We start from the raw sequence: 26,695 nt of genomic DNA, 5'->3' as shown, positions 1-26,695 counted from the left end.
CGAGCGCTGCGCCGTGCCCCCGCGGTTATTCATCGGGGGAGACATGGCAGCGGCGCAGGCCGGCGATGCTCAGCCGTGCGGCTGCGGAGCGCCGGGGGGTAGGGAATAAAGAAACCCACCCCCCGCTGGGGCGCCCGGGCCCGCACCTGTGCCCGGCCCGCTCCGCCGGCGGCCGCTGCATCCCCGCCCCGGGCGCGCTGCTGCGCGGAGCGGCCGCGCCCCGCGGAGGGGCTGCCCCGGCGGTGGGGGGCGCCTCAGCCTCCCCGGCCCGCGGCCCGGCCTGGCTCAGGAAGTGCCGGTAGGGAAGCGGCGGGGGCGGCCGCCGGGGGCCGGGCCGGGCTGGGCTGTCAGCGCGGCGAGGGGCAGCGGCGGCGCGGGGGAGCGGAGCAGGTCGGAACAATAGCGGGTGGAGGGGAGGGGGCCGGCGGCGAGGCTCGGCACCGGCACCCGCACCCCGCCCCGGGCCGCGCCGCCCAGCGCAGCCCGGGGGCAGCGCAGCCCAGCCCCGGGGCAGCCGCCCCGCAGGCACCGCGGAAGGGATGATCCGGGCGGCGCTCGGCTGGGCTCGCTGCTAAACGCGCCTCCATCCCTCCCTCCCTCCTCTTCTCCCTCCCTCTCTCCCTCCCTCTCTCTCGGCTCTCCTCCTCCCTAACTCACTGGATATTACCAGCCGCCGGGCTCGCCGCCGCCTCTCCCCCAGCCATGAATCCTGCCGAAGGGGCGGCGGAGGAAGGCGCTGTCCCCGACTCCGAGGTGGATGCTTTCTTCCGAACAGGTAGGGGAGCCGCGGCGAACGGGCCGGGGCAGCGCCGGGCCTTGCCTCCGCCGCGGGATGCGGGGCTGGCGGCGGCGGCGCGGGCACCGCCGGCAGCGGAGCCGCGGGGAGGGGAGAGGAGGGAATGGAGGGGGTCCCCGTCTGCCTCCTCGCATTGTCCGCCGCAGCCCCTCGGCTCGTCCGTTCCCCTGTCCCCGCTCCCGCCCCCGGGAGGAGGATGCTACTGCGGGGCTGCGCTCCCGCCGCCGACCGCCTCGGGAGGGGACCGGCCGGGCCCCCGCCCCGAGCAGGCACAAAAGCCCCGCGGTGATGCTCGGGGAGAGCCGCCGCCTTGTCGCCGCCGCGGGAGGCTGCGCCGGCTGGGCCCCGCCGCCCCCCGCCCCGGGCAGCGGCGGCGGCCGCCCGGGTACCCGCCGGTGTTCGGACGCAGCCGGCTGCCTGCCCTGCCGCCCCGGTCCGCCCGGGCGAAGCGCCGGCGCCCCCCGTGCCGCCCGCGGGTGGGCAGCGAGGCAGAGGCGGCCCGGGCACAGCTCGCCCGCGGCCCCGCTGCCGGCCCGGGGTGCTGAGCTCGCGGGGACGGGCTGGCGAAGTATCTTAGGGCAGGGCGAGAGCCGTGTGGGTCGGTCTCCCGTTTCAGGGGATGCTGGAGTTGAAGTGTAGCTGGGCTACAGCAGAGCGTGGTGTGGGGCCTTCGCTAATGATGCGGTGGCTAATTAAATTCTCTGGGCATTGGGTACGTGCTGGGGGTCCCTGCTGCACCACCCGTTTGTGAAGTGGTGTTTGTGTGGGAGCCCACCGCTCTGAAGCAGGGCTTTGCACAGGGTCAGCATCTCAACAGAAACAACTTGTGGTCTGCCTTCCCTGCCCACCCCCCCCCACCCCCCGACAAAATCTGCAGTATTATAGGCTTCTTCACAGATTTTTAATTAAAAATTGTAAAGGATTTAATACTTGTTTCATAAGGGGATTGACCCTTAGAGTCTAGGACTGAAACTTACTGTCATGGCTGTTTGTCAAGACTTTCCTTTTCAGCTGTTTTCCTCCTTCTACCTGCTCATTAGCTACACACAGTGCTTTGAGCTCCAGTTACAAAAAAATAATAATAATGTAATCACCAAAACTTTAAAATCCTGAAGGCTTGCAGCAGCTCCCTGCTATGATAGACTGTACCCCATTTGTGTGAAAACTCTTTGATCTAGAGGATAACTATAATAAGGTCTGGCTGTGCGTATCTTGTGATCCACAAGCCATTAAGCCATAGGATATTTGCCTGTTGATCGCCTACCTGGTTACAAGCTCATTTCTGAAGTCTCAACAATGACAGATTTGTTTATAAAAAGAAAAATAACCCACCAATTTTTCTTCTGAAAGGAACCTGTTAATTAAGTTTTCCCCCACCTTTTCTTTCTCCCTTCTTTCACCCAAAGCTGAATCATTTCTCTGTGACACTGCCTTCTCAACATAAGCACGTTAGCAGAATTGAATTTGGAGAGAATCAAATCTGTCTATCTTACAGGAAAAAAAGTATTCCTAAGTGAGGAAAAAGTACAGGAAGTCATGTGGCTAGCCATTTCTCCCAATCTGCTTCCACCTGAACGTTCACCTGTAGATCCATGAATACGCTTGTCACCTGCCTTATACATTTAACCTGGAGATTTCAGAAAGTCTCCTAACACTTTGGCTTGCTGAGGGGAGAAAATCACAGGAACCTGGACTTGGAAAGGTGCCTAGGCCACATCCTTGTGCTGAACCATACATGCATAGGCCGTCCCTGGTGGTTGTTTCACCTACCTTAAGCTTTGTGGAAGGAGGTGGCAAAATTCTTGTTTCTGTGCTGTTATGTAGCATCTTGTGTCCAAAAAGATGACATGAAAAAACCCTATTCATTTTGGTTGTCAGCTGTTACAACAGCCACACAACATCACTGGGAAGTAGGGGGGGAAAAAGCATGAGAGCAGACAAGACTCGTGAAATTGCACTGTGTGCTGTTTCCTGCATTGTTTGTGCCACCGTTCACTTCTGGGGTTTGTGCGCTGCTCTTGTGCCTGTCTGAAGTTAGTTTTAATGGATGGCAGAGAGAACAGCTGATGTGGGGCTGAGGAGAACAGCTGTAGACAGGACACAACTGACTCTCCCACTTGTCTTCTTGGCTGTCAATAGCAATTGTGCCCGAGTAAGGACTGTGAGATAGGGTCTGCTCTGTAGTAGCTGCAGAGACCTGCATTGACTTAGCATCCTTCTTCCGTTGATACCGGCGCTTTTTTTTTTTTTTTTATTCCTTCTGTCCTGATTTATATGCTGAATCTCTAAAGCATAACTGTTGTGGTTTACATACCCTTGAACATTCACATCAAATAAAAAATGAACCTATGTGGTTTAAAGATTAGCTGCTCTAATAGCACAAGCATACACTGAGCTGTCTAAACTCTTCCCAAATTCATAGCCACTACATGAAAAAGCATGAACTCGTTATTCTCAGTGAAAAAAATGGAATTCAAACAACTACTGTCTCACTTGGAGGCTTTTAGCAACTGGCTGGGATTCGCGCTGAGCTGGGAGGATCGATAGGCTGCTCCCTGGTACCAGCAGAGGAGGCTGATGCAGAGAACAGAGCGGCTCCCCCAGCAGCACCCCAAACACTTGGAGGTAGCAGTCCCTTATCAGCTATGGCAACTGAGATAGCAGCTCTCTGAGCTGTACCTGGAAAGTAAAACTGGAAGAATTAACAAGAGGTAATAAAGGAAGGTTTGTTCTGATGCTTACACTGATGAGAACTAGGAAGGACTTTTTAAGAAAAAGCGTGGATTTAACACCTGTGTGGTTGATGCTGGCAGTCAGCTAAACCTCTCAGGAGGCAGGCAGGGTAGGGACTATTCTAATTTTCACCATCAGATACACGCACAGAGTAATTCAGTCTCCTTTTAGAGAATCACTCCCATGTAACTGGCATAAAAATTAACAGGCAGAGGGACTTTAAGGGCAGAAATGACTACTACAGTCTGCAGCTCTGATTTCTGGGATAATGCTGGCTGCTGAATTGAGGCAATAATTTCTGTGCAACATCTATCCCTTCTGTTTGAGCTTATGTTTGAATAAGAAACCAAATCTATGCCTAGGTATGTCTTGGTAAGTTTCATGTCTATTTTGCGGACAAATAAAATATGAGCAAGTTCTCTGGAACTCTGGGTAGTCTATATTAAATGTATACTAAGACTTTTATATTGCGTGGAACTGACTCCAAATACTGCTTGTTTCAAACATAAAGTAAGTCACCTTGTAAAGCATACAAATGACAGATACCCCTTGGATACAGACACAGAAGGGAAGCTTTACTTTTGTGCCGAAGCTGCAGGAATTTCTGCAGTATGTTTTGGAAGCAGGGGTGAAACATGTAAGGAAAACCTTTACCAAAATTTTAAATATTTACAGAGGTCAGTGGCAGAACAATTTAGCAAACTACCAATTACTGGAAAAGGTAATCATCGATATTTCTTATCCGCTAGCAGATACAGTTTTATTTTCTGATTTATTTTTATGGCACTTAAGTATAACATTGATTATGTCTGATATGAAGATGCTGACTTTGTTATCGATACTTCCTGTGAGTTGAAAATTGATATTGTTCCATCTCCTTTGACTGCAATGAATTATTCTGTTTGCTTTCTGCTTTCCACCAGGCAGCTATACGTCCAGTTTTGTTCATTTGTGCACAAGTGACTGGCAGCTCCGCTACTTAATAACTTTAAAATGATTGGCAGTGGCCAGGCTGTTTGATCAATAGACGTGCTTGAAATGATGTCTGCAGAGAAGTGCTCCTTGAGGTTGATGGAATCAAGTGTTTCCTCATAGGGCAGATAAATTGATTCAGTCGAGTTGTCACTGGGGGTGAGGTGTTCGTGTGATGCCTGGCTTCCTCACCTTGAGACTTTGTAAGGCCTGGTCTGGTAATGTGTGCTCATAAAGGAGTTTCTGTTGTAGAAAAGACCGTCAGGTTGTGCCTACCACTTGGAAAGCTCCTGTGTTTGAGGTGATGCTGTTAATTAAAATCTCCACTGCTCTCTGGAGGCTTTGACCTCTGACCCTGTCAGGATTATGAGGTTTGTTCCTTTCTTATTGTCTAATGTAGGTGGTTTTTCATGTGATTGATGTGAGGGAGGAGGACGGCTATCATGTGGGGACCCAGATCCTCCTAAGCCTCTTGTCACCGGGTAGCCCAGTGCATGGAGAAGGCTGTGTGGCTGTGCCCTGCTGTTGTCCCATCTCCTCCTCAGGACTCTTGGAGGGAGCTCTGCTAGTCCAGGAATTGGCATGTAGATGTGGCAAAGGATCTATAGGTGAATCAAGAGTTCTTGGTAGGGAAGAGGACAGTCATTCCTATCTCGTCCTACAGACGCTGCTCAGAAATGGGGCAGAACGTGCTGATTTGTGGGGTCTTGTGTAAAAAGGGAAGGATCTCTGTTTGATACTGGAAGGGAGCAATTTACTTTGGTGATTTCTGTTCAGAAAAGCATTTATTGCACATACTTCTTCCTTTCTTCTCACTGAGAAGTACATACAGGGCAATGGGGGTGACAACTGATAGTAATTTACAATGTTCTTCTGGATGAGATTGCATTGTGTTATAGGGCAGTAGGAAGATATTTATTCTCTTGATATTAACTCAATTAACGCTGAACAGAATTACTTCCAGAGGAAGAGGCCTTTCACACCCAGCTTCTGTTTAGAGCTGCTATGCATTGAGGTTCACAATCTTCAATTTCCAGGACACAGTGCAACAGGGAATGTAAGCTTATAGCACAGACATTAGTAAAGTTCACAGGCAATGCAGTAAGGCTTGATACGGCACCTACAGAAGTTATTGGTGGGGGGGAACGGGATGGACGGACCTGTTGCTGACACTGTGTTTTGAGGCTGAAACTGAAAGAAGAAAAGTGCTGTCCCAAAGTCACCAGAGAGGAGCCCTGTACAACCGTCCTAGTGCTTCTGTAGCCCATTTTGCATGTGGCCTTAGATGGCCATGTGTGTTTTGGGATGATGAGCTACATGGATGCAATTGAACATCCAGCTTGGCCAGGCAAACGCAACTATCGCTGTTTCCCAATACCTGCCTCCCATAGTGTATTTTGTCAAGTCCGATGATAATAACCTGCTGGGGAAACATGAGAGTTTAAAAATGGGAGCAGCTTTGATGGGTTTGGTAGGGGGTTTTCTTTGGGTTTCATTTCCAAGCACACCCTCGCGTTAAGAGCCTGCTGGGGAGTCCTCCGGCCAGACAGGTGCTCTGGGCCTTTTGAAGGTGGGGGATGAAGTATTCTGTTGTTTCAGCTGCTGTGACCTTGAGGTCCCTAGGAAGGTTGGTTATGGATGTATAGCAGCTTTATTGCTCCATGGCGACATGTACCGTATAGTACCCAGTGGTATTTTAAGTACTTCATAGTTATATCAAAGAAAATACTTATGGAGTATTAGGCCTTATAAACCCACAGTGCTATGCATTTTATGGCTGGAACTTAAAGTCAGTCATGAAACAACTTAGAAGTATTTGTGCTTTTGTTTGATTTGGACTGGTGTCCTGCTTTTAATATTTCTTTGGATAAACAACTCCCGTTTTACAGCCTTGCATGGCACACGCACCCTGTGTTTAACTGAAGGGACTCTGCCACTTGGGGAATTTTGCCTGGCAAATCTGGCAAGAATAACAGTGAATATTACAGTATACGTGTTGCAAAAGAAAGCTGGATATGAAAAGAGAAGTCAAATATGGTTGTCTGAATGGACAACTCTAAAGTGTGGAGGGTTGTAAAAGAAATATTTTATCCCCCCCTCCCCCTCCAGTTCTGGGACAGATTGCATTACTGTCGTGCAGATCCAGAGGACTTGAGAGGAATTGTTCGGGAGTTTTCATGGGTGTAACTGAAAACAGAACTGGGCCCAGGCACCACAATGGCAATTGTAAATCTAGGTTTGAGTCAGTAACCTGTGCGATATGTGGCCTGCAATGTGTTCGAAGGGGACTTAGAGCATTCCAGGCTAAAAATGGAGCAATATTTCAGCAAAATATTTAAGTTTTCATGTCTTATTTCAAGTTTGGTTCAGAAGAAACCCTGTATTTGAATCCAGGGCAAAGATTTTTCTCTTTTGGAAGTCATTGTGAAAGTCATTATGTATGCGATTACTGTGGAATAACATTAGTTTCAGTTGCTTTTCACTTACTTTATTTTTGAACTATTCAGTGATGGTTCAAAGTGGTATATTAAAAATATGTGTGTTCAACGCTGGCATGTGAAATACTGTGTGAAACATTTATTGAAGTTTAAACAATTCCTGTTTCCTAATCAAAGGCTTAAGAGATAATTCTGTTTCTCTGTTTAAATATAAATATTCATTTTGCTTGCTCATTTTCATTAACTAGTGCCTAGAATAAATTGTGGTTTATTTGGGTTCTTTCTCTCTTATCAACATGTGTGGCTTTGTTACTAAAATCTAGGATTGTTTTCTGTTTCTTCCAAATTGCCCGATATGATGACTGAGAGCATGTAGGTACATAGGCCTAATTTGTCACATTCCTGCTTCAAGGCAACAAATTGCCTTTAAAACTAAAAATGAAATTCCTTTTTTTGTAACCTTAATTACATGAACCAGCATTTCAGTTTCGCTGATGGAACAAAACTGCCATAATTAGGCAGACTGTAGTTTTTAGCGTAAGGTCACATCATGCTTTGCTGAGAATAATAAGAGGAAATGATCTTCAATTTAACATCTCGGTGACTGGCAGGCCAGCTGCTCTGGTCATTTCTGTTAGTGAAGTGGCCTTGGGAAAAGGGTGAGTGTGTGCTGTTTGTGAGAGAAATTAAATTAGCCTTCTCGCATAATTGGTACCCGTGTAGACTTAGTGGAGTTTTCAGGTTTTTTAAACAACTTTTTTTTTTTTTGTAATGCACATAATAAGCTGTGCTTAAGTGACAGAAGACATGCCTTACCTTTAAAATGGAAAAAAAAATAAAAATCATTGCAAGGAAAGATTTGACTCCAAGGTGTTGTGCTCTCCTGGGTGCTGTGAGCCTTTCCTTTGCAAGGTGAGCGCTCAGTAAAACAGTGAAGGCAATAGGTCAGGCATGCTGTGGTGCAGCCAGGATATGAAGAGTGGTAGCTGGCCCAGGTTGGTATGTTACCTGAAGTTAGAATGTACGTAGTGAAAAGAGCTTTGTAAAGGTTCCTTGGTAATATCAGTGTGGCTGGCATGGTTCCTGACTCCTGGAGTGTACCCTGGCATTCCCGCTGTTTTAATGGCAACTGGCAGCCTACACTGGGAGCAGCATGGTCAGCTGGAAACAATAGTGTCTGATTCTTGTTTGTCAGCTGGGACAATAGCCCTGCTGATGGGCTGTGGTAGAGGAGAGCGGGCTTCCTTTGTATGGCAGTGCAGGCATGGCAGATGGCTAATTGGACATGATAAACCACGGGGGCAATGGGGGAGAAAAAGGAGATCTGCAGGGATTATCAGCTTGTATCCCCCATGTTATGGGGAAAAAAAAAAAAAAAAGTATTTTAAAGATGTTATCAACTTTAGCTCTTTGCCATGAATATATCATTCAATAATGAAGAAAGGGAGACATCCTAACTAAAGTCCCTCCTTAGCTGATGTGAAGTCCACTTTATTAGCTGGGAGCAAGTCATATTACTGTATGGGAAGGCAGACAAACACATAGCCCCCAGAGACGCTGACATGGCACTTAGGAAAATTAGCAGTGCATATTTTTCACCAGTCTTGTAAGTGAATGTCAAACTGTTGTGCCAAACAGCATCCAAGTTGAAAACAAAGAGCTTTGCAGCAGTGCTTTTCAGGAGTGGAAAGTTACGCTGTACCATAGTTTGTCTTGATACGAATAGACGTCCATCAGTGTTGGAACACTGAAAAGCTAAGTTGATTAATGAAGACAGAATTTATTTGTTTAAATGTGTTTTATTAGACTTAATAGAGTATACACTATGAAGCCAAAACCTGAGGCCCTTGTGTAAACTTTTGCTTATTTAAAGCAGCTTAGTGAAAAATGAAATGCAAGCCTCACGGCTAGGACAAAAAAAAACAGAGGAGTGGAACACTCTCCTGTGAGGAAAGGCTGAGGGATTTGGGGTTGTTCAGCCTGGAGAAGAGAAGACTTTGGGGAGACCTCATTGCAGCCTTTCAATGCTTGAAGGGGGTTTATAAGAAGGATGGGTGTAGACTTTTTAGTAGGGCTTGTAGCGATAGGACAAGGGGTAATGGTTTTAAACTGAAAGAGGTTAGATTCAGACTAGATAAGGTGAAATGTTGTACAGCGAGGGTGGTAAAACACTGGCACGGGTTGCCCAGAGAGATGGTAGATGCCCCATCCCTGGGAACATTCAAGGTCGGGGTGGACAAGGCTCTGAGCAACCTGATGCAGTTGAAGGTGTCCCTGCTCATTGCAGGGGGGTTGGACTAGGTGACCTGTAAAGGTCCCTTTCACCCCAAACTATTCTGTGTTTCTGAGGTGTGTGGCAGCCCCAGGCAGTTTTCAATATGAGATGTATAGGCTTAGCTGGTAGCTTCAGTGGCTCTAGGCTGTGGGCTGTGAGCCCAGTGGTGTGCCTAAAGCCCAGTAGGAGCAGGCAGAAGTTCATCCCACTGGATGCATTTTAATTCCTTTTTTGCTCTGCCTAATTAAACAGCAAGAGAAAGCACACTGCAACCTTGGGAGTAATTCTACAATTTTTGTTCGTCTTGCCCTCTGTCTGGAGGTATAAGAAGTAAGGCGGAAGGGAGGTCATGTGCATCGGTGGCTGCTGCAGTGATCTATAGTCATCACTGGCTTTAATTCCCTGTTTTGTAAAATGGTATCAAGTGCCTAGAATACTTCGCTGCTTTAGTGTCTCTCATAATAACGTTATGGTATGTAACAGATATGTTTAAATTGTAGTAAAAATAAATCTGCAAGAGGCTAAAGGTAATAGCTAGCAAGAAAAATGCAGTACTTTGTGGAAGCAGATTTACTTTCTGTGGAAATGTCTGGACTGTGTTTCTCTTCCACTGTTTACTACTGTCTTTTCCCACGGGACAAGTTTAGTGGAATCTCCAGATGAAAAGTTTCAGCGGGTTGCCTTTCGTTTCAGCAGGCCCTTCAAGTGCTGTACCGGTCAGTCTGTGTAGCTCTTGAAGCTATAGGTACAGGAGAGCATTTGAAGGATTGTGAGTGGATGCAATAAAACTTCCAATAGGGCTATCCTCCTGTAGGGCCTATTATATTGTCACCACGTTACAATGGTTCTTTACCAGAGTTTATTATTTGTATTATTGTCTCAGTCACTGATTAGTTGGTTTTGAAGCAGATGCTGCGTGACACTGGACAAAAAGATGATCCCTGCCATCACGTGCTTACAATAAATGCTGTCACTGGGTTATGAGTTCATTTAACCGAAAAATTATCTTTCGCTATGCTTTTCTTTTAAAGACACCTAAATGACAAGCCAGAGGAATTAAGGATTCTAGCACGGGGTGTGGAGCAGGGGGAATGGCTGGGAATAGGTACAAGCAGAAAAATAGGGAAGAAATGAGAAAACTGTAGGGAAACCTAAAAACATAGAAGAATGCAACCAAGTCATCTAGCAGAGCACTTCAGAGTTGGAGGGCACTTGGCAGAAAAAGGGATCACAGTCTGCATCCTTCATGGAAGGGAAGCGGGTGATGTCAGTGTGGGGAAGGTCAGAAGCCAAAGGAAATCACATAAATGAGACAGTAAGAGGTTTGATTGGAGTTGAGCTTTTGGGATGGAAAGCCAAAGGTAGATTTTCTGACACGTCAGAGAAAAAAATTGACAAACTTTGGCTGGGCACATAGTGAAAGGAAGGAACAGGCAAAGCCTGTGCATGTACCATGTTCAGAGTGGGGAAGGTAGCCATAGGAGGTACTGCAAATCACAGGAAAAATATCAAGGTTTTCTCTTATAGGAGATGCCCATCACCATCAAAGACCATCATTATCACACTGCAGTCTTTTAATGGTGACTACACCAAATGCTTGTCTTGCTTTGACGCTCTGGAGAGAAGTCATTTCCCTATGAAGTGAAGACACAGCCAAAGTCTTGGGTGTTCTGCTTCACGTTTAATGCCTCTTGCTCAGAGAAATATGTCATGAAGAGCCAGCCTCCTTGGATCTGACTGCCACTGTGTTCACAGCAATTTAACTTTCCTGCTCTGTTTTTCTGTGCTGAGGCAGAGAGTTCAGGAGTGATGCTAATAGAGCCAGTCTGAAGCATTCAGATAAATTTAGCCCAAAGGAGCAAGTCATGCCTACTGGGTAAATAGTAATGATCTTGTGAGCTTCAAGGACTCAGATCTACGGTGTGCGAATCTCCTGTTAACAGCTTGCTCCTATTCAACTCAGTCCTGCTCAAAAGTTAGCTGGGATGTTAAATAGGTCAGCTATCTATTACAGATTCCTGTAATCTGTCTGCTGCTTCAGGTTATTTATCAAATTCCTAACGAGATGGTCTTGAACTATTTGAGGCCAGAAGAAAGTTGTTAACACAGGCCCTGTTTGAAACACCTCTGGTTCTAAAACCGAGCAGAGGGAAAAACCTGTTGGTTAGATGAGTTCAGATCAGTTAACGCTGATCTGTGTGGGTAATTGGAGTTTGTAAAAATGACACTTCCCAGCATGTAAGCCCTTATCATGGGAAAAGATTATTTTATTTTATTTTTTTAAAGAAAAGCTGCTTTTCCTCATCGTTGACCTGTGCAGTAAGGTGTAACTGGCAGCTTGGACCTGGTTGCTGCAATTGGGATTGATTTCAGTGCTTGATCCAGGTTCAGCTCCATTGTGATCATGAAGAAGATGAGGGGGCTGGAGCATCTCTCTTATGAGGAAAAGCTGAGAGAGCTGGGCCTGTTTAGCCTGGAGGTGAGAAGACTGAGAGGGGATCTTATCAATGTATACAAGTATCTTAAGGGCGAGTGTCAAGAGGATGGGGCCAGGCTCTTTTCAGTGGTGCTGTGACATGATAAGGGGCAAGGTGCACAAACTGAAACACAGCAAGTTCCATATGAATATAAGGAAAAACTTCTTTACTCTGGGGGTGACAGAGCACTGGAACAGGCTGCCCAGAGTTGTGAAGTCTTCTTCTCTGGAGACATTCAAAACCCACCTAGATGTGGTCCTGTGCAATGTGATTTAGGAGAACCTGCTTTAGCAGGGAGTTGGACTAGATGATCTCCAGAGGTCCCGTCTAGCCCTGACCATTCTGTGATTCTGTGATGTTTGTGCATGGGAACCCTATGATGCTCATGTGCAATAGTTCAAAACCAATGGCTGTTAGGTTCTTACTCAGGTAGTCAAAGGACAGGTTTTTACAGCATCCACCTCAGAAGTCAAGCAGTGTTCAAGATGTGCAGGATGAACAATAACTGCTTTGCTTGGCTCAGCCATCCTCAGGTCCCCTTGGTGTGCTGTAGTAATGGAGATAATAGTAATTAGCAATAATAGGCAGAATTAGTACAGCATTTCAGAACACATAGTCACAGTCTTTGTTGTAGAATAGGGAAGTCTCATCAAACCTGTCTATAAAAAGGGGATAATCAGGCACAAAGCTGTACTAAGTGGCTTTCTTGAGGCTGCATGGACTTTGTGCGCATGTTCTTGAAAAACCCATCCCCTGGCGGTGGAGCAAACCCTGACAAAGCACTGCATGCCTTTGCCTTCTGTTGGCAAGGCATGGGCCAGGAAAAGCACCCCAATCCCTTTTACTGTAGGACTGTCAAAGGTCACGGCTGAAGTGACAGGTGAGATCAGAGAGATGTGCAAACACTCGGCTCTTCTTTTAAAACACTTTATATAGGTGTCTATATATGGATGCAGGTGACCTGCTTCAGACAGGTTATACATCTTGGCCTTAGTCCTGGCAATGGGATTAACATACTTTGCCTATGTCCGCACCAGCCAGTCAAACGGTCTTAAGATTTATTTTTTTTTACACTGACCGTATTTTTAAATATACGTAGGTCAGAGCTACATCTGGCATAGAAAATGGCCCTATGCCAGTGGCAGCGGAGGAGCTATAGTAATTTACACAGGCAGAAATTTTGGCCTTATTTCAGCTGACAAACTCCTGTCAGGATGGGACCAAAGAGGACTAGTAGCAGAGTAAGGATATTTCTAATTTAATGTGTTAAGACATCCAGATTTTGCTCATCATGGTGGTACCCGTATGCTAAAAAAACGAGGCACTTGGGGTCTGGGTCCATTCTGCTCGCTATTTGGTGTGGTCCCCTGTGCCTTTTTTGTAATGAGCATGCTGCTGTGAAAGTTACATCTATTAAATGCTAAATGTAAGAGAGATTTAATGGCATGCTATTAAAAAGTTCCACCTACCTAAAAATGCTTTGCTTTCCAGCCCAGGTTTGCTAATATATTCCATATTTCACAGAGATCTCATTATGAAGAGAATGCTGTCAGGAGCCATTTACAGCCCTGATCCTGCTTTTGTTGTCTTTTACGAGTGCCAGATTCCCTTTCGCTGCAGAGCCAACCACTCTGCCTTGAAGTTTATGCTGTGGATGTCTCCCGTGGGCGCATTAGTTACTGTGGGCTTGGGGAACGTACCTCCTGACTGGTTCCACACAGCAGAGTTTAACAGAGCTATAACCATCGTATATGATTTCCTTTTCTTGGTCTCATTTTTCCTCATACTTTTTCCTCTTGGAATATATCTAGCAAATGTAAAACCTGTGTGTTGCTATTCCAAATGGGGCCATTCACTTAATGTGGCATTGTCCAGTGTAGAATAAATACCCATGGCCTTCTGAAGAGTGCTGAATTGATTGCACGTACCACCTGTATTTACCAGCAACATTCCCCATGTAGCATGAATGAGACAACTGCAAACAGTTGTAATTAAGTGCTACTCTGAAGAATAATTTTCACACTGACCAGAAATAAAGTCTGATTGCATTTTTCTATGGGAATATATAGACAAAGGAAAGTTTCTTCTTTGGGAGTTATCTTTATATTTCTTTTCTTTAGAGACAGAAACAGTGGGAGGTATAGCACAGGCACTGGTCACCAGTCCGTGGACTGCAGAGGCTGGTGTGGGAGCTCTCTCTCTCTGTAAATGCCTGTGGTAGGTTGACCTTGGTTGGATGCCAGGTGCCACCAAGCCTCTCTGTTACTCCCCTCCTCAGTAATACAGGGGGTGAGAAAATATAATGGAAAAACACTCGTAGATCAAGATGAAGGCAGCTTAATAAAGTAAAAGTAGTGTGTGGAAGCAAAGAAAACCAAAAGATTTTATTCTCTACTTCCCGTCAACAGGCAACGTCCGGCCACTTCCCAGGAAGCAGGGCTTCAGTATGCATCGTGGTTGCTCCAGAAGACAAACGTCATAAATAATGACTGCTCCCCTTTCTTTCTCCTTTCTCATAGTTTTTATTGCTGAGCAGACCTCACATGGTATGGGATGTCGGATATCCCTTTAATCACTTTGGGTCAACTGTCCTGGCTGTGTCTCTTCCAAAGATCTTGCCCACCCCCGTCCCACTGGTGAGGGGGGGTTAGAAGGTTGGAGAGACACCCTTGATGGTGTGTGAGCACCACTCAGCAGTAGCCAAAACACTGGTGTGCTACCAACACAAGCGCAGCACTGAGGGCTGCTGTGGGGAAAATCAACTCCATCTCAGCCAGACCCAGTACAATGCCACTGCCCGTTCATTGCTCCCTAGACCAGAGCACGGCCCTTACTTTTTGGTGGCTGCATCTCCCCAGCAAAGGCTTCCTTTGGCTCATGTTTACCTGGAAGATTTAGGAAGGAGCAAACCTGCTCCCTGGCTCTTTTTTTCTAGATGTCCCCAACCCAAAGACAGGGGTCTTGTGGAACTGAACAAGAGAGTTTTGTGGGGGGAGTCTGTCACTCCTTTTCCTCTTGCCCTGCTCCTGGGGTATGCAGTGACCTCTGTTTGCACATGAAGTACCTGAATGTCAAATGGACAAGATGAAAGCTTTATACAGATAAAACTCAAAATCTTTAAACTAGTAAGACACTGCGGAGGGCAGACTCTAGTTGCCTAACTAGCAGGCAAGCAAAGTGCACAGGCAAACAAAGCAGGACTAAGCTCCTTTTTTCTCTCTTCCTTTTTTTTTTTTTCTTCCCATCTAACACATAGCTACATTAAAGCTATGGCTAATGACTTCTGAAGGGATCTCCTCCTCTGACTTCCTTTTTGTTCTTCCAGTCTATGTATCTATTTTCCCTGAGAGCTGTTCCAGGAACTGAATTAAAACCTCCCATGTCATTACTTTTCCTTTTGGTGTGTGGACACTGTGCAAACGGTGGCTCAGGCAGCAGCCTGAAGCAGTTAGGTTTCACAGGAAGCCAACTGGAGCAATCTATTTTTAAAATGTTACTTTGATGAATTGGATTTTATGACCTGATTTCAACTGGTCTTGGGTGCCCACGTGTTGTGCTGCCACAGCGTGAACCCGCAGGAGCATCTCTGTTTGCTGTTTTGCCAGTGCAGTCCTATCTGCTTTCTTTATCAGACAGCAATAAATTGTTCTTTCCATCCGCAGTCCTGCTTGTACTGTGTGTTGATAATGGAGAGTTGCAGATTGTTTGAAAAACTGTGCTTGTCATTTTGCAATTTCTTGGCTGTGCTGTTTCCCTTCAAGTGGTGGAGTCTGGACTTGGGGCCGTCATCTGTTATGAAACACTATTGCATTTTTTTATTTCAAGTATCTGTAAAAAAATATTTAAAAATCCTGCATGACCAAAGAGTTCATGTGTAAGTTTATATGTTTCATCCTTAGCATTTCTATAGAATTATGGATATAAGTACTATGTAAGACCTTAAAGCACCAGAGTTGCAAATACCCACACCTCTCAGCTACAGTAAATGAAACTTGAAGAACCTTGATCTGGAAAGCTGTGGGCTGTTGCAGCATCAATCCTTGATGCCTCATCTGGACCTATCCTTGCACAGGTCCTCTGAACATCTGTGGCACAGAAGCTTTACAGCAGGTCTTTGGCAGGTACTGGCCTGGACTTGTACCTCCTTATAGGAGGCATTCAGCATGTAGGAGTGAATATAAATCTTGTATTCAGTCTCTTGAGACTGTCTTAATATTTCTATTGTGTAATTCTACACAATGTTTCTGTTGTGCTGAATTAACTTCAGTTTATTCTCAATGCAGAAACAAATGGGAAAGCTGTAATGGATTGCTTTGGCTTAGGTATTGATGCTCGAGAAAGCTGTGTGTTTCAGTGTTACACTTTTATACATGGCTAAGTAAAAGAATGTGTTAGTGTGGAAGTTTAGGACTTGTCATGGAGGTGTTTATCATACTGTAATCCTCCTGGGATTCTGCTGATAAATGGGATTTTTAGATAGAAAGCTCCCATGGATGGGTAGGTGCTGATGACTCAATGATTGACACCTATCCATTTGAGCCCCTAAGAGGCACTTGGATATCAAAACTGCACTTTTTTTTGAAGTTAAGACTGGAGGTTCACAGTTTTGAAGCTGTTGGTGCAACTAAGGAACCCTGTAAGCAATTTCTGGAAAGGAAGGCTACATTCTTAATATCCTGGCCAGATTCCTCTTGAGATAGCTATTTTCTCTGCTTTTTTACGTTTCTGCTCTGAGGTTATACTTTGTAATGCTAGTGTGCATGAATAGTTGATAAGTTTGACTGTATGAATTGCTGTGTTTTAGTGTTGAGAGGTAATTTGTATCTGTGACTCTTTCACAGGGCTTCAGGATGAAGATCCTGTTATTCTTAGCACCTCCACTGTCTTTGCATAACCTCTCTCACTTCAGGCAACGTAAAACAAACGCAGCTCTGTGGCAGGAACAGCACATGCAGACACCACGTCCAGGCATCCCGTCCTTCCCGCCTGCTATTGAAGTCGTCCGGGAACACACGGGCTTCCCCTGCGTCACCAGCCTGCACCCCTGAAGGAAACCTCCTCGTATCTTCAGCTCTTCCTGTCCGGCTGCTCACAGGTCCAGCACGTCACAGCTTATTGTTTAAGGTGGCAAAGTGCATTGCGATCCTGCAGCGCAAGAAGGGCTGTAAAATGCGAAATGTTACTGTTGTTAAAGAAGTTTATAAGAACAGCACGTGTTGGTCAGACAGAGCTTTCCTATTTCCACCACTTGATAAGAGGCTTGTGAGTGAACACCTGCTGTACGCAAGGAAGGGGAAAGGCAGGCTCCGGTTTCCCTCAGCATCCCAAATCAATGGGTGCTTTTTCTGGTGCTGACTGGAGCTGAGTTTTCAGTATCTCATCCCTCTTCTTCTTTTTGGTGTGTTGTGTTCACATAGGGTTGAATTAGGGTGCAGCAGCTGAACTGCAGGTTTTTCTGACAGGAGCTGTTGACCATCTGCATCCATAACTTTCCTGAGGCTCCCTTAGGTAAAGCCTGGCATGTTTTATCTGACAGACAGCTCGACTGATATTTCTGATGGCTTACTCTGCTGGTGTCAGTGCACCTAGGTACAGCCAGGAACTTTCATCCTAAAGTTGTAGGTATCCCCAAGTTATATTTACAAGCGGCAATGTTGCAATAGAAACGCCTCAGCAGAAAGGCTGTGATACAGGAATGAGCATTACATCCCTGTAAAATGAAACAGTCTTGGGTGGGAGCCATAATTTGGATGCAGGAATCTTATGTGCTAGAACAGCATCTTTTACCGGGCTTTTAATTTTATTCATCTCATCTTTTCTGATCTATGCCAAACCAGAAGATTCCTCAATTATTCTTGTTCATCTTTAAATATCAGTTTTCTCCTTGTTATGGAAACTGATCCATTGCAGAACAAGGATTTTTTTGCACTGGAGTAATCCTAAGAGAAAAGATTGCTGCTGTGAAAGCGAAGCCCTTGGTCTTGTTGTTTTGTGTTCCTATTGTCATCCTTAAAGCTCTTCATGTTAGACTGTGAGCAGCCCACATCATCACCAGCTTTCCCTGCTGCTGGAGCCTGCAGTGAGACCATAATCCTGCATTTGCCATCACAGTGTCTTCCCATATAGTGTGATTTTACAAATCTAATGTTGTGCTTTCTCTGCAGGAACATTAGCAACAACAAGATAGGCTGCAAATAGCAATGTTAGCAGAAGAAAGCAAGTATCCTGTTGTTTAACAGTGCTGGACAAGCAGCAATTTATTCTTCACCTCGTAGTACCAAGGTTGTAGTTAAGATTAGTGGATAATGTAAGATTCTGGAGATGAAGGTCCTCCTTCTGCTGTGGTCTGCTGGATGGCATTAAGCAATTAGCGTGGCTCCATGCCTCAGTTTCCCTCTGAGAATTGGGTAATCGGCTGTGGATGAAAAGCCCTATAAAATAATAACGCTTAAGGTAGTGCATATAACAGTTATTAACAGAAAACACTGTCATCATCTCTACTTTATAAATATGAGGAACTGAGGCAGAAAATGGTTTGCCAAAAGCTATTGATGTAGTCAGAGCAAGAGTCCTCATTAGACCTCTGGCACTGGCGGCTGCCTGGCCAGCCTGCAGGCTTCGTGCTGCACAGCACCCTCCCGCCCCTGCCTCCGAGTACCGCAGCGCTGGTTAGGCGCAGAGGACATTGGTGTGTGGAACAGATTTAGGCTCATTCCTTTCACTGTTCTTGCTGAGTGAATTGGAAAAGTAATAAACAAAATGGGTTTTATCAAGGAAAAAGGTTTTAGAGCCCTCCATTTTTTAACAAGCATATGTTAATACTACAAAGTATATGGGACAGCATTGTCCTAATTAGTTTTCTGTTGAAATTAACAGCCTTTGAGTTCAATAGGAACAGATTTAGGCCAACACAGTGTCTTTGGAAAATTCACAGGACTTTTTGCCCTGTGGTTTTGAATATGAGCTGAAGCTTCAACATCATGGAACCTCCTCTGAGCAAAGCTTTAATCTTCATTTAAAATGTTCTCCCTCTTTAAAAGCCAGCTTCTTGGTGTAATTTGAATCCATCTTATTTTAGGGTATATATTTAGTATCCAGCTGATTTTTCCCTCTAAATTTCTTGGATAGCAAGTCCATTAAGAAATCTCAGTGTTGCCAAACCAGTTTAAGACATTTGGAACTTCAATTACCTGCTGAACTCTTAAAAGTAATTTGGTAATGAAAGCAGTGAATGCATTCTGCAGTGTTTAAGGATTGCTTACAGAGATAAAATGGTTTTGGCTGAATGTCAGATAAATACTTTTGTGCTGAAGCATATGTGCAACCATTTTTTCTCCTCTTTTCTGAATGAATCTGAAGAGTCTAGTCCTTCAGAATATCCCCAAACAAATTTTGGATTACTAGATCCTGTGTTCTTAAATGAAGACAATCATTCGGTATTTTGCACCTAAGGAACGTCTTTCATCTCTGGATCTGGCTGTATTTTACAAAGCTAAATACGTTCTGTCTAACCGAACTTCTGTGAAACAAGGAAATATCATTTCCCATTTTACAGCTATGTTAGCCAGCAGGAGGACATGGTCTGGCTTTCATGTTAGGCTGGTAGCAAAGATTGCTGGAAAATGATACGGGATGGCATGCCTAGGTAAGAAACTTGGGAACAGATTCTTGGAGTCTCGCTGTTTCTGACACTGACTCAAATGTAATCCTGGGCACAGGTCTTGCAGGTGAACAAAGGGTGCAAAACTGTTTCCCTCCCACTCTGAGTTGCAGATTATGTTTGCTTGGGTCCCTTGGTGAGCCCTGCCCATGCCTGGGAAGCCAAGCAAGGGCTCTGGTGTGCGAGACAGCAGGCAGCATAGGGGGAGAGAAAGAGCTGAACTGCCTTGCTATTGTACAGGTAACAGATGGTGTTTTGCTTATAGGAGAGAAGCTTCTCAGCTCCTGCAGTGTGCTTCCATTTTAAAATTCATCTTTCTGGAGGTCAGTTGACTGAAACAAAGACACACCTAGCTCTGCTTCCAGAAGTGATTGAAGCCATGCCCTGTACTGTGAGATGCCTGTCTCTGTGTGCGGCTATGTAGTATTAACAAGCCAATCCTATTTACCTGAAAATGAAGAATTTAGTTGAAAAATGAAGACCATTAGTACCAGCCTTTTTTTTTTTTTTTTTTTTTTTTAAACTTGTGATAATGGAAGCTGAAGCTGAGTGGTTTTTTCTCATGAATCATACCACAACTTTTTACACTCCATAGTTCATCTGTGACACTGAATGCAACCTCATATGCCATTTTTTTCCTGAACAGTATCTACAGCTGTGACCAGATGTGCTGCCTGGCTTGCAGCTGAGCTGGGTTCGAAGGCTTTGAATCCAAGCTAGGCTTAAAGTGGCTGAGCGCTGTCCCCACCGTGGCAGGGTCAGTATCTACAGGTGTAGCTGCACGTGTGCAGTCCTTCTCTAACCCAAATCAGTCAAAATCATCTGGGTTAAAGAAAATTCTCCACGCTTTTAAATAGCAAGCCAACCTGGATCATTTTGACACAACCGGGTTAGGGAGTGACTGTGTACCGATATAGCGACAGATTGGAGGGGGTGGTAACCCAGCTCGGCTGCAGCCGAGCTGTGAGTTGAACCACAGGCTGAATAATGCTAATTGTGGGCAAGTTCAGTAAGCTGCCCTGGCTTTTGTCCTGTACAATAGCCTTGTTTTATAGGAAACAATAAAATACTCTTAAGGGCTAGAAATGCAGCTGATTCCCATGTTTGGCCTCTGATTATCAATTTGCAGACTGATGCCATCTATAGTAGATGTATGTTCCTGCTGAAGGGCCTGGTAGTGGCTGTTTGTTCCCCTACAGGCAATTTAGAGTAACTTCAAAGTTCTTCTAAAATGCACTTGCTTTCATGGGCTGTAAGGAAGCTGCTACCCAGGCAATATTTTCTGGATAACAGCAGGGATTTTCAGATGTTTATGCACATGACTGACACATGTGTAGTCTTTACATGAGCAATGCTCTCTGGGTTTTCTCATCCTTCTAAACATGCTGGTAAGGGGGCAGATACAGCAAGGCTTTCTGCAAAAACTGAATGGAAACATTCAAGATTTTAGTTCATAGAGGACAGTATAAAAAACCCTGTAATGTTGTCTTGGGCAGGTTTGTAAGCGTGTGTGTTTGACTCTGGACTTGACAGTGATCTCATTGATTTCTGCTGTGCTGAGACTTGATTCCTCTGATTTAACATCAGTGCACATGAGTTAGGCTTGCTGAAAGGGCCGATCCTTCTTTCCCCTCAGGGAACCTGTTGGCAGTGGTTGTGCAGGTTGCGTCCACACACTGTGACCTGTTTGCACAACAAGCTATCACTTTGTGTCACTTGCCAGCAGACATTTCCAAGATACCCTCAGCTATAAACAAATGTCTTCTCAGCCCGTCTGCCCTCCCCAGGAGATACAATCCTCTTGTTCCCATAGCGCACGCACTGGATGCTGTGATCCAGCTCCTCACCAGGGCAACATGTTCTTGCCAACATGGGGCCTCTTTCAGCTTCTGGTGCAGGCAACACCAGGGCAATCCTGTATCAGTGTGTAGGCTCGTTCAGGAGAGTTGAGCATTTGTATAAATAAATGTAAGAAGCCCTGCTTCCTCACACTCACAGTGGTTTTAAGGTGCGTGGTGGTGAGGAGAGATGTGCGGGCCATGGGATGGGGTGCGCCCCAGATGCTGGGGCCCATCTCATTGCCTTCAGTAGTCCCATCTGGTGAATGTTGCAGCTGTGCTGATGATGGCATGTGGCAGCTTCATGTCTTCTAGCCCTCAAGCTGATGACAACCAAAGAGAAATGACTTTCCCTTGTCAGTGTTTATTTCCAAATGCATTCACAGTGAGACTCGGTGCGTCCTCTGGCTGTCTGAGGTGAAGGCTTGACCTCTCCTTCTTTCAGGTCTCTTGACATTCACTTGTAAGGAACAGACCTAGATGTTGCAGAATGTTTTTCTGGGTCATTGAATGCATTATATGCTTGTCCTTCACAGAAGAAATACAGTATCTTTCATCTCAACCTCTCAGCTTGTTTTTGTTGGTTTTAATTTAGTTGTAGTTGTTTAAACCAGTCATCTTGTCGATAGGCATTATTCATACAGGGAGAAATAAAGTGATTCATACTGGAAGCATGCTCCCTTGTGCTCACACTCACACAGGGTTGTAGCACAAGGCAACAGCCATGAGTCCAACCCAAAGCGCTGGCTGCTGCTGTGCAATCTGTAGGGCCATTTACACCTGTGGGGACATGATGCAAAATCCCATGGCAGTGCTCAGACACCAGTGTGAGAGACACCAGAGCGGAGTCTGGCCTCAGCTGGTTGCATTTGGCAAATCTGTGATTTCTGCTGTGTTATAAGAATGTGCTCCCAGTCCAGGTCCTTCTGCTTGCTGTGTTATAGCAGAGACATGTCTATATGCAGCTTACAGACTGTCTCCAGCATTTTAGAAACCTCTGTGCAAGAATGGTTTATTTGCATTTTGGAAATGAGCTTGACTGACACAAAAACACAGGAAAAGCTGAAGATAGATTCAGCCTGCTATCTGGTTGCCTTCAAATCCTATACCTGCCCAGAGGCCAGGACTCTGTAAGCTCATGGCTTGAGCTGGAATTGGCTACCTTCAATCTTAAACACTACTTTTCTGCAACAACTATCTTTTACTTGTAGAATTGCAGTCCAATTTCATGGTATTCAGGCTGTTCCACTTACCATTTCTCATGCTTTTTCTATGCTATCACTGCATTCCAGTAGTGCAATGGTCTCCACGTCATCTCATCCTGAAAATTTTGGTGGTAATAATAAAAATGTCCATGTTTATTGATGGTTTCAGGAGAAACTTCTTCAGCTTTCAGCTGAAAAAAGAAAAACAGATCATTTGACATGTTTGGACAAAACCACTAAAAACTGAAAAAAAATTGTTTGAAAACTTCCCAGAAAATTAGAATAGAAATTGTTAGTTCATGAGTGGTTTACGTTTTCCAACAAAAATAGAAATTTTTTTTGGAGAACAAGAGGCCCTTTCCTTGGATTATTTTGCTGAGTCAAAGCCATTTTTCAGTGAGAAGAAAGTTTTGCTGGAAACTCCTCATTCAGCCCTGCTCCTCCAAATAGTTGCTTAAGCATCTCTTAAAAAACCATTCTGTTTGCATCACCAGTAAATTACCATGCTTTAATTATGTTCAAAATGAGGCTGGTAATATATTAAAAAACAAACAAGCAAGCAAGCCTGCGACCTGCACGTGCCAGAGTTAATGGAGCTGTCAGCTCTGTTCGTGCCATGGTGATTGATGGGTGCTCTGATGGAGTGGCCTCTTCCCTCTTTCTGTCTTGTCTGCATGTTAATGCCTCCACTCGTTGAATAATGATGCACTTTAATACAGATTTGTCTTATTTTTGTTTCTGAGTGCTGGCAGGCCGAGGTTATGTCTGTGTTTCTCTGAAGCGCCCAGCATGCTTCTGGTCAGTTGGAATCATTCAGCAGGAAGAATTTTACCTGTAGAGGAGTAAGCCCCTGCCTTATGGGAGCACCAACCAGTGAAACCAGTTGCCATGTTGTATTTCAGTGAACCTGCAGATTTGGTACTGGGAGTAGATGGGGTCTATATCTCAGAGCTTATGGGATTGCATGGATGAGTGGGGGTATGCCTGGCATTTTGGCATGGTTTCAGTGTGGCAGAGATGTGGGTTAGAGGGTATGAAGAGCACGCGATGGCCTGTTGGTGGGCTTCTTGCAGGAATTTCTCCAGGCAATTTACAGGGGAGCCCCTGTGCAGAAAGCAGACAGGCAGATCTGTGCCTGTGTTGTACTCATGTCTGCTGAGTCAACGTGTGAGGACTGGTGTGGACACAACCAGCGGAGTTGTATGAGATTGCCTTGTAGCTATTCTGTCGGAGGTATACCTTATGTGATGGATGCACTTGGCTTTTACGCTTCCTGTACAGGCATCTGAAGCTCATGTAAACCTTCAGAAGCAAAGTTTCTCTCTGTGGACATGATTTCCTGTGGAAAGGTGTTCATAATTCCTTCAAAAGAGTCCACAGCTTTTCCTAGTCACAGATCACTCTTTATTCACTTCTCTGTGGCATGAGGGCAGGTAGTCTCCCTGGTGTAATGCAGTTCCAGTTTATCCTACTTGATATTACTGTCTCTAATATAGTTATTTATGATAAGGCCACAGCTCAGCATGTTATTACATTTACAAGCTCTTGATTACATCATTAGCAAAAATAAATATTTTCAAAGACAAGGGCAATTTAGAGATCCTGGTTTAGGTGTAGCAAATTAAGCAGCCAAGGCAGCTGATAATCTGTGTAGCACGTACAAAGACTAGAGATTTAACAGCGTGAGGAAGAGGGCTTCAGGGACCTATGCCACCAGTGCATATGGGATAGTCTCAAAGACTGCAGAAAGACCTTAAGATATTTGGAACAACTACTGCTTGTACAATTACCATGTGTGAGGAGGGTATACGAGAAGCAGAAGGAAATCAAGATTCTCACTAGCAAAACATAGTTCTTTGCATGTTTTTATACTTCTCTGAAATTTTATTTTGGGAGTCTGGTGGGTCAAAGAGGTTCTGGGGCTGCTGTCTGTGTAGCATACTTGGAAATCAGTAGATCAAAGGACAAGTAATTCTTTCAGGATGGCAATTTCTCCCCTTCCTCATTTACTTCAAAGATAAGTCTTGAAATAAAAGAAAATCCCCTGCTCCCATTGACAAATATTGCAAAATATAGCATGAATATATAGTGTTCGGGTGGGGAAACAGCAACGTACCAAGTAGCTGCAATCAGTTTTCTAGCTATTTGGAAATCATGAAGTATCACGGTTCCAGAAGGACAACAGGGGCTGCAGTCTGCAAACTCTGCTCCCTCCTGCTCTCCTGCAGTATTTATTGACCAAACTGTGCAAAGTGCTGTTAGCCACCGAGGCAGTTTAGGATTTGTCTCCCTTGCTTGCTTTGTTTCACTAAGGGCTATGGAGCTTTCATCCCTTCATCAAGCTACTCTGGAGAGGTTTAGTATTGCAAATATGCCAGTGCATGGTACAGCTGTCATATTCCTGCTGCTCGAGCAGAAATTTATGGCAAGGAAAGACAGATACATGTGGTGTTGGGTTATGAGACTGACAGATTTGCTGTCATGTCTCATAGTAGTTTAGGTGAGATAAAGCTGGGTTTTATTTATTTTATTTTGTCATGGAGTGCAAAACTTGAGCAGAAATAAGAGATGTTTAATTTTCCATTGGTGTAAATTTGGAATTTCCCCAAATTGATGATTACAGATGATAAAAAAAAATTAAAGCTTACCTAAGTGACTCAGAAGGAGACAAGGTGCAAGGCAGTGATAAACACAACCACATTCACACTGAGGATGGTATCCCAAGCCTCACATGGGACAATGTGAGTGGTGCTCATCTGCAATGGGGTTATCACAACTTTATTGAAATTGTTTTCACGTGTGAATTGTCTTCCTTCCAGTAGCTGTCAAAATCCTGCCTTGGGTAGCGTGTCAGAGTGGTCTGATCCGGCTGCAGGAGGCCACCCGTGCCAGGTCCCCCGGAGAGTTTGTTACATGTGGCTGATCGCATGGAAAGATGCACTAAGCCACATTAAAATGAAGCAATTAGGGGAAAAAAGTGGAAATTGGGTTTTAAGCCAAGATTTTGAATAGTTGCTACCAACTTCTTAAATTTTCTGGGGTCTGCTGGTAGTTCCTAAAAAGGTGTTCAGAAAACAGGGCTAGTCCATGCTGTAGCATCCTTTGGGGTAGTTTTTGGTTAGTATTTATGTATTGAGGCCATTATGTGACTATTTGTGTGTCAGAAGCTCTTGCCTTCAGCAAACCAAGTAGTGAAATAAAGGTCAGAGTTTCCTTCTCTTCTGCACCTTCACAGTAGGTCCATATGCCCGTAATCTGTCCGCTGAATGTGATTTAGGACGTCTAAGAGGAAAAGGATATTTTCCTGTCTATATGAGTGAATTTTTGTCTCTGAAGTAAAATGGGAAGAATTAAAAGGAAAAAAAATCCATTCATTATGTAATTTCCTCTCCTACTTATTGTATTTCCTTTGAAAAATATAATCCATATGACACTTGGATATTACAGTGAATTTGTTTTAAAAATCTTACAGGTGATTCCAAATACTTATTACTTCCTTAGTGGAAAATAAATTTCTAGAGACTTCTTGGCAAATGTCTTTATATTTTTCTTTTTTTTTTTCTTCTTTTTCTTTTTTTTTTTTTTTTCCTGCATCGTGGTAACACTTCCTTGTCTAATTTATTGTCCAGCTCTTCAGAAAAATAAAAGAATGTAGGAAAGCTGGGTTTATTTGCTCTGCGCATGGTTTGGGCGTCATTCAGCCTTGCTCCTATTTGGATAGTTTCAGCTTTTTAACTTGTTTTCTCTTCCTTTTTGTTTCTATGAGGTTGATTTTTATGCTCCTCAGTGCTTCTTCAGGTATTTCAGTATTCACACAGCAGGGCTGGTCTGGCTAGCACAGCATAAAAGCATGGGCAATTTACTGGCCTTGCTGTGGGATGGTGAACAGAAAGAATTAAGACAAATACTGGCCCTCGTGCTCTGGAAAAGCAGCAGTCTGGAATAGGAGAACAGTAATATCTGTATTTGCATGGCTTGCAGAAGATGTGGAATATAAATCTTATTTATTCTAGGAGTTTTATTTTTGCATTTAAAAAAATTAAATTCAGGCATACTTTTGGTTAGTGGTTGGGGTTTTTTTTTGAGGGGTGTTCTCTTTTTGTTTTTACTTGGCATGCTGGCATGACCAGAGCTATAGAGAGAACATTGAACTGGTTTTGGCATGCAGCATCAGAAAATGTGCTCTGTCCTTCAGGCTGGGATGATTCCTTGGGGATTTCTTAGAAAAGCTGGATATAGTTACAGCCCCATCTACCTGGACATGACTCACACATACATGCATGTTGGAGTGCCTTGCATTA

The 26,695-nt window shown here is 44.7% G+C and overlaps 1 protein-coding gene across 9 annotated transcripts in view; it reads left to right on the top strand.

Annotated features, from left to right (window-relative positions):
* The first annotated feature begins 381 nt into the window (after positions 1 to 381).
* The window catches only part of KALRN (kalirin RhoGEF kinase), a 526,710-nt gene continuing 500,396 nt past the window's right edge, over positions 382 to 26,695 (top strand). For 4 of the 9 annotated variants that reach the window (XM_037398617.1, XM_037398612.1, XM_037398615.1 and 1 more), the window contains exon 1: positions 467 to 775. In XM_037398617.1, coding sequence (XP_037254514.1) covers positions 703 to 775 — 73 coding nt within the window. In that variant the 5' untranslated portion in view covers positions 467 to 702. Of the gene's footprint in view, positions 776 to 26,695 lie in introns of all 9 variants that reach the window. The other 5 variants (XR_005105961.1, XR_005105960.1, XM_037398619.1 and 2 more) reach the window with 4 other exon arrangements.

This window comes from Falco rusticolus, chromosome 8 (assembly GCF_015220075.1).
Source record: "Falco rusticolus isolate bFalRus1 chromosome 8, bFalRus1.pri, whole genome shotgun sequence".
NCBI classification, from domain to species: Eukaryota; Metazoa; Chordata; class Aves; order Falconiformes; family Falconidae; genus Falco; species Falco rusticolus.
Note: the sequence above shows the minus strand (reverse complement) of the source record. Positions and strands in the feature narration are given on the sequence as shown.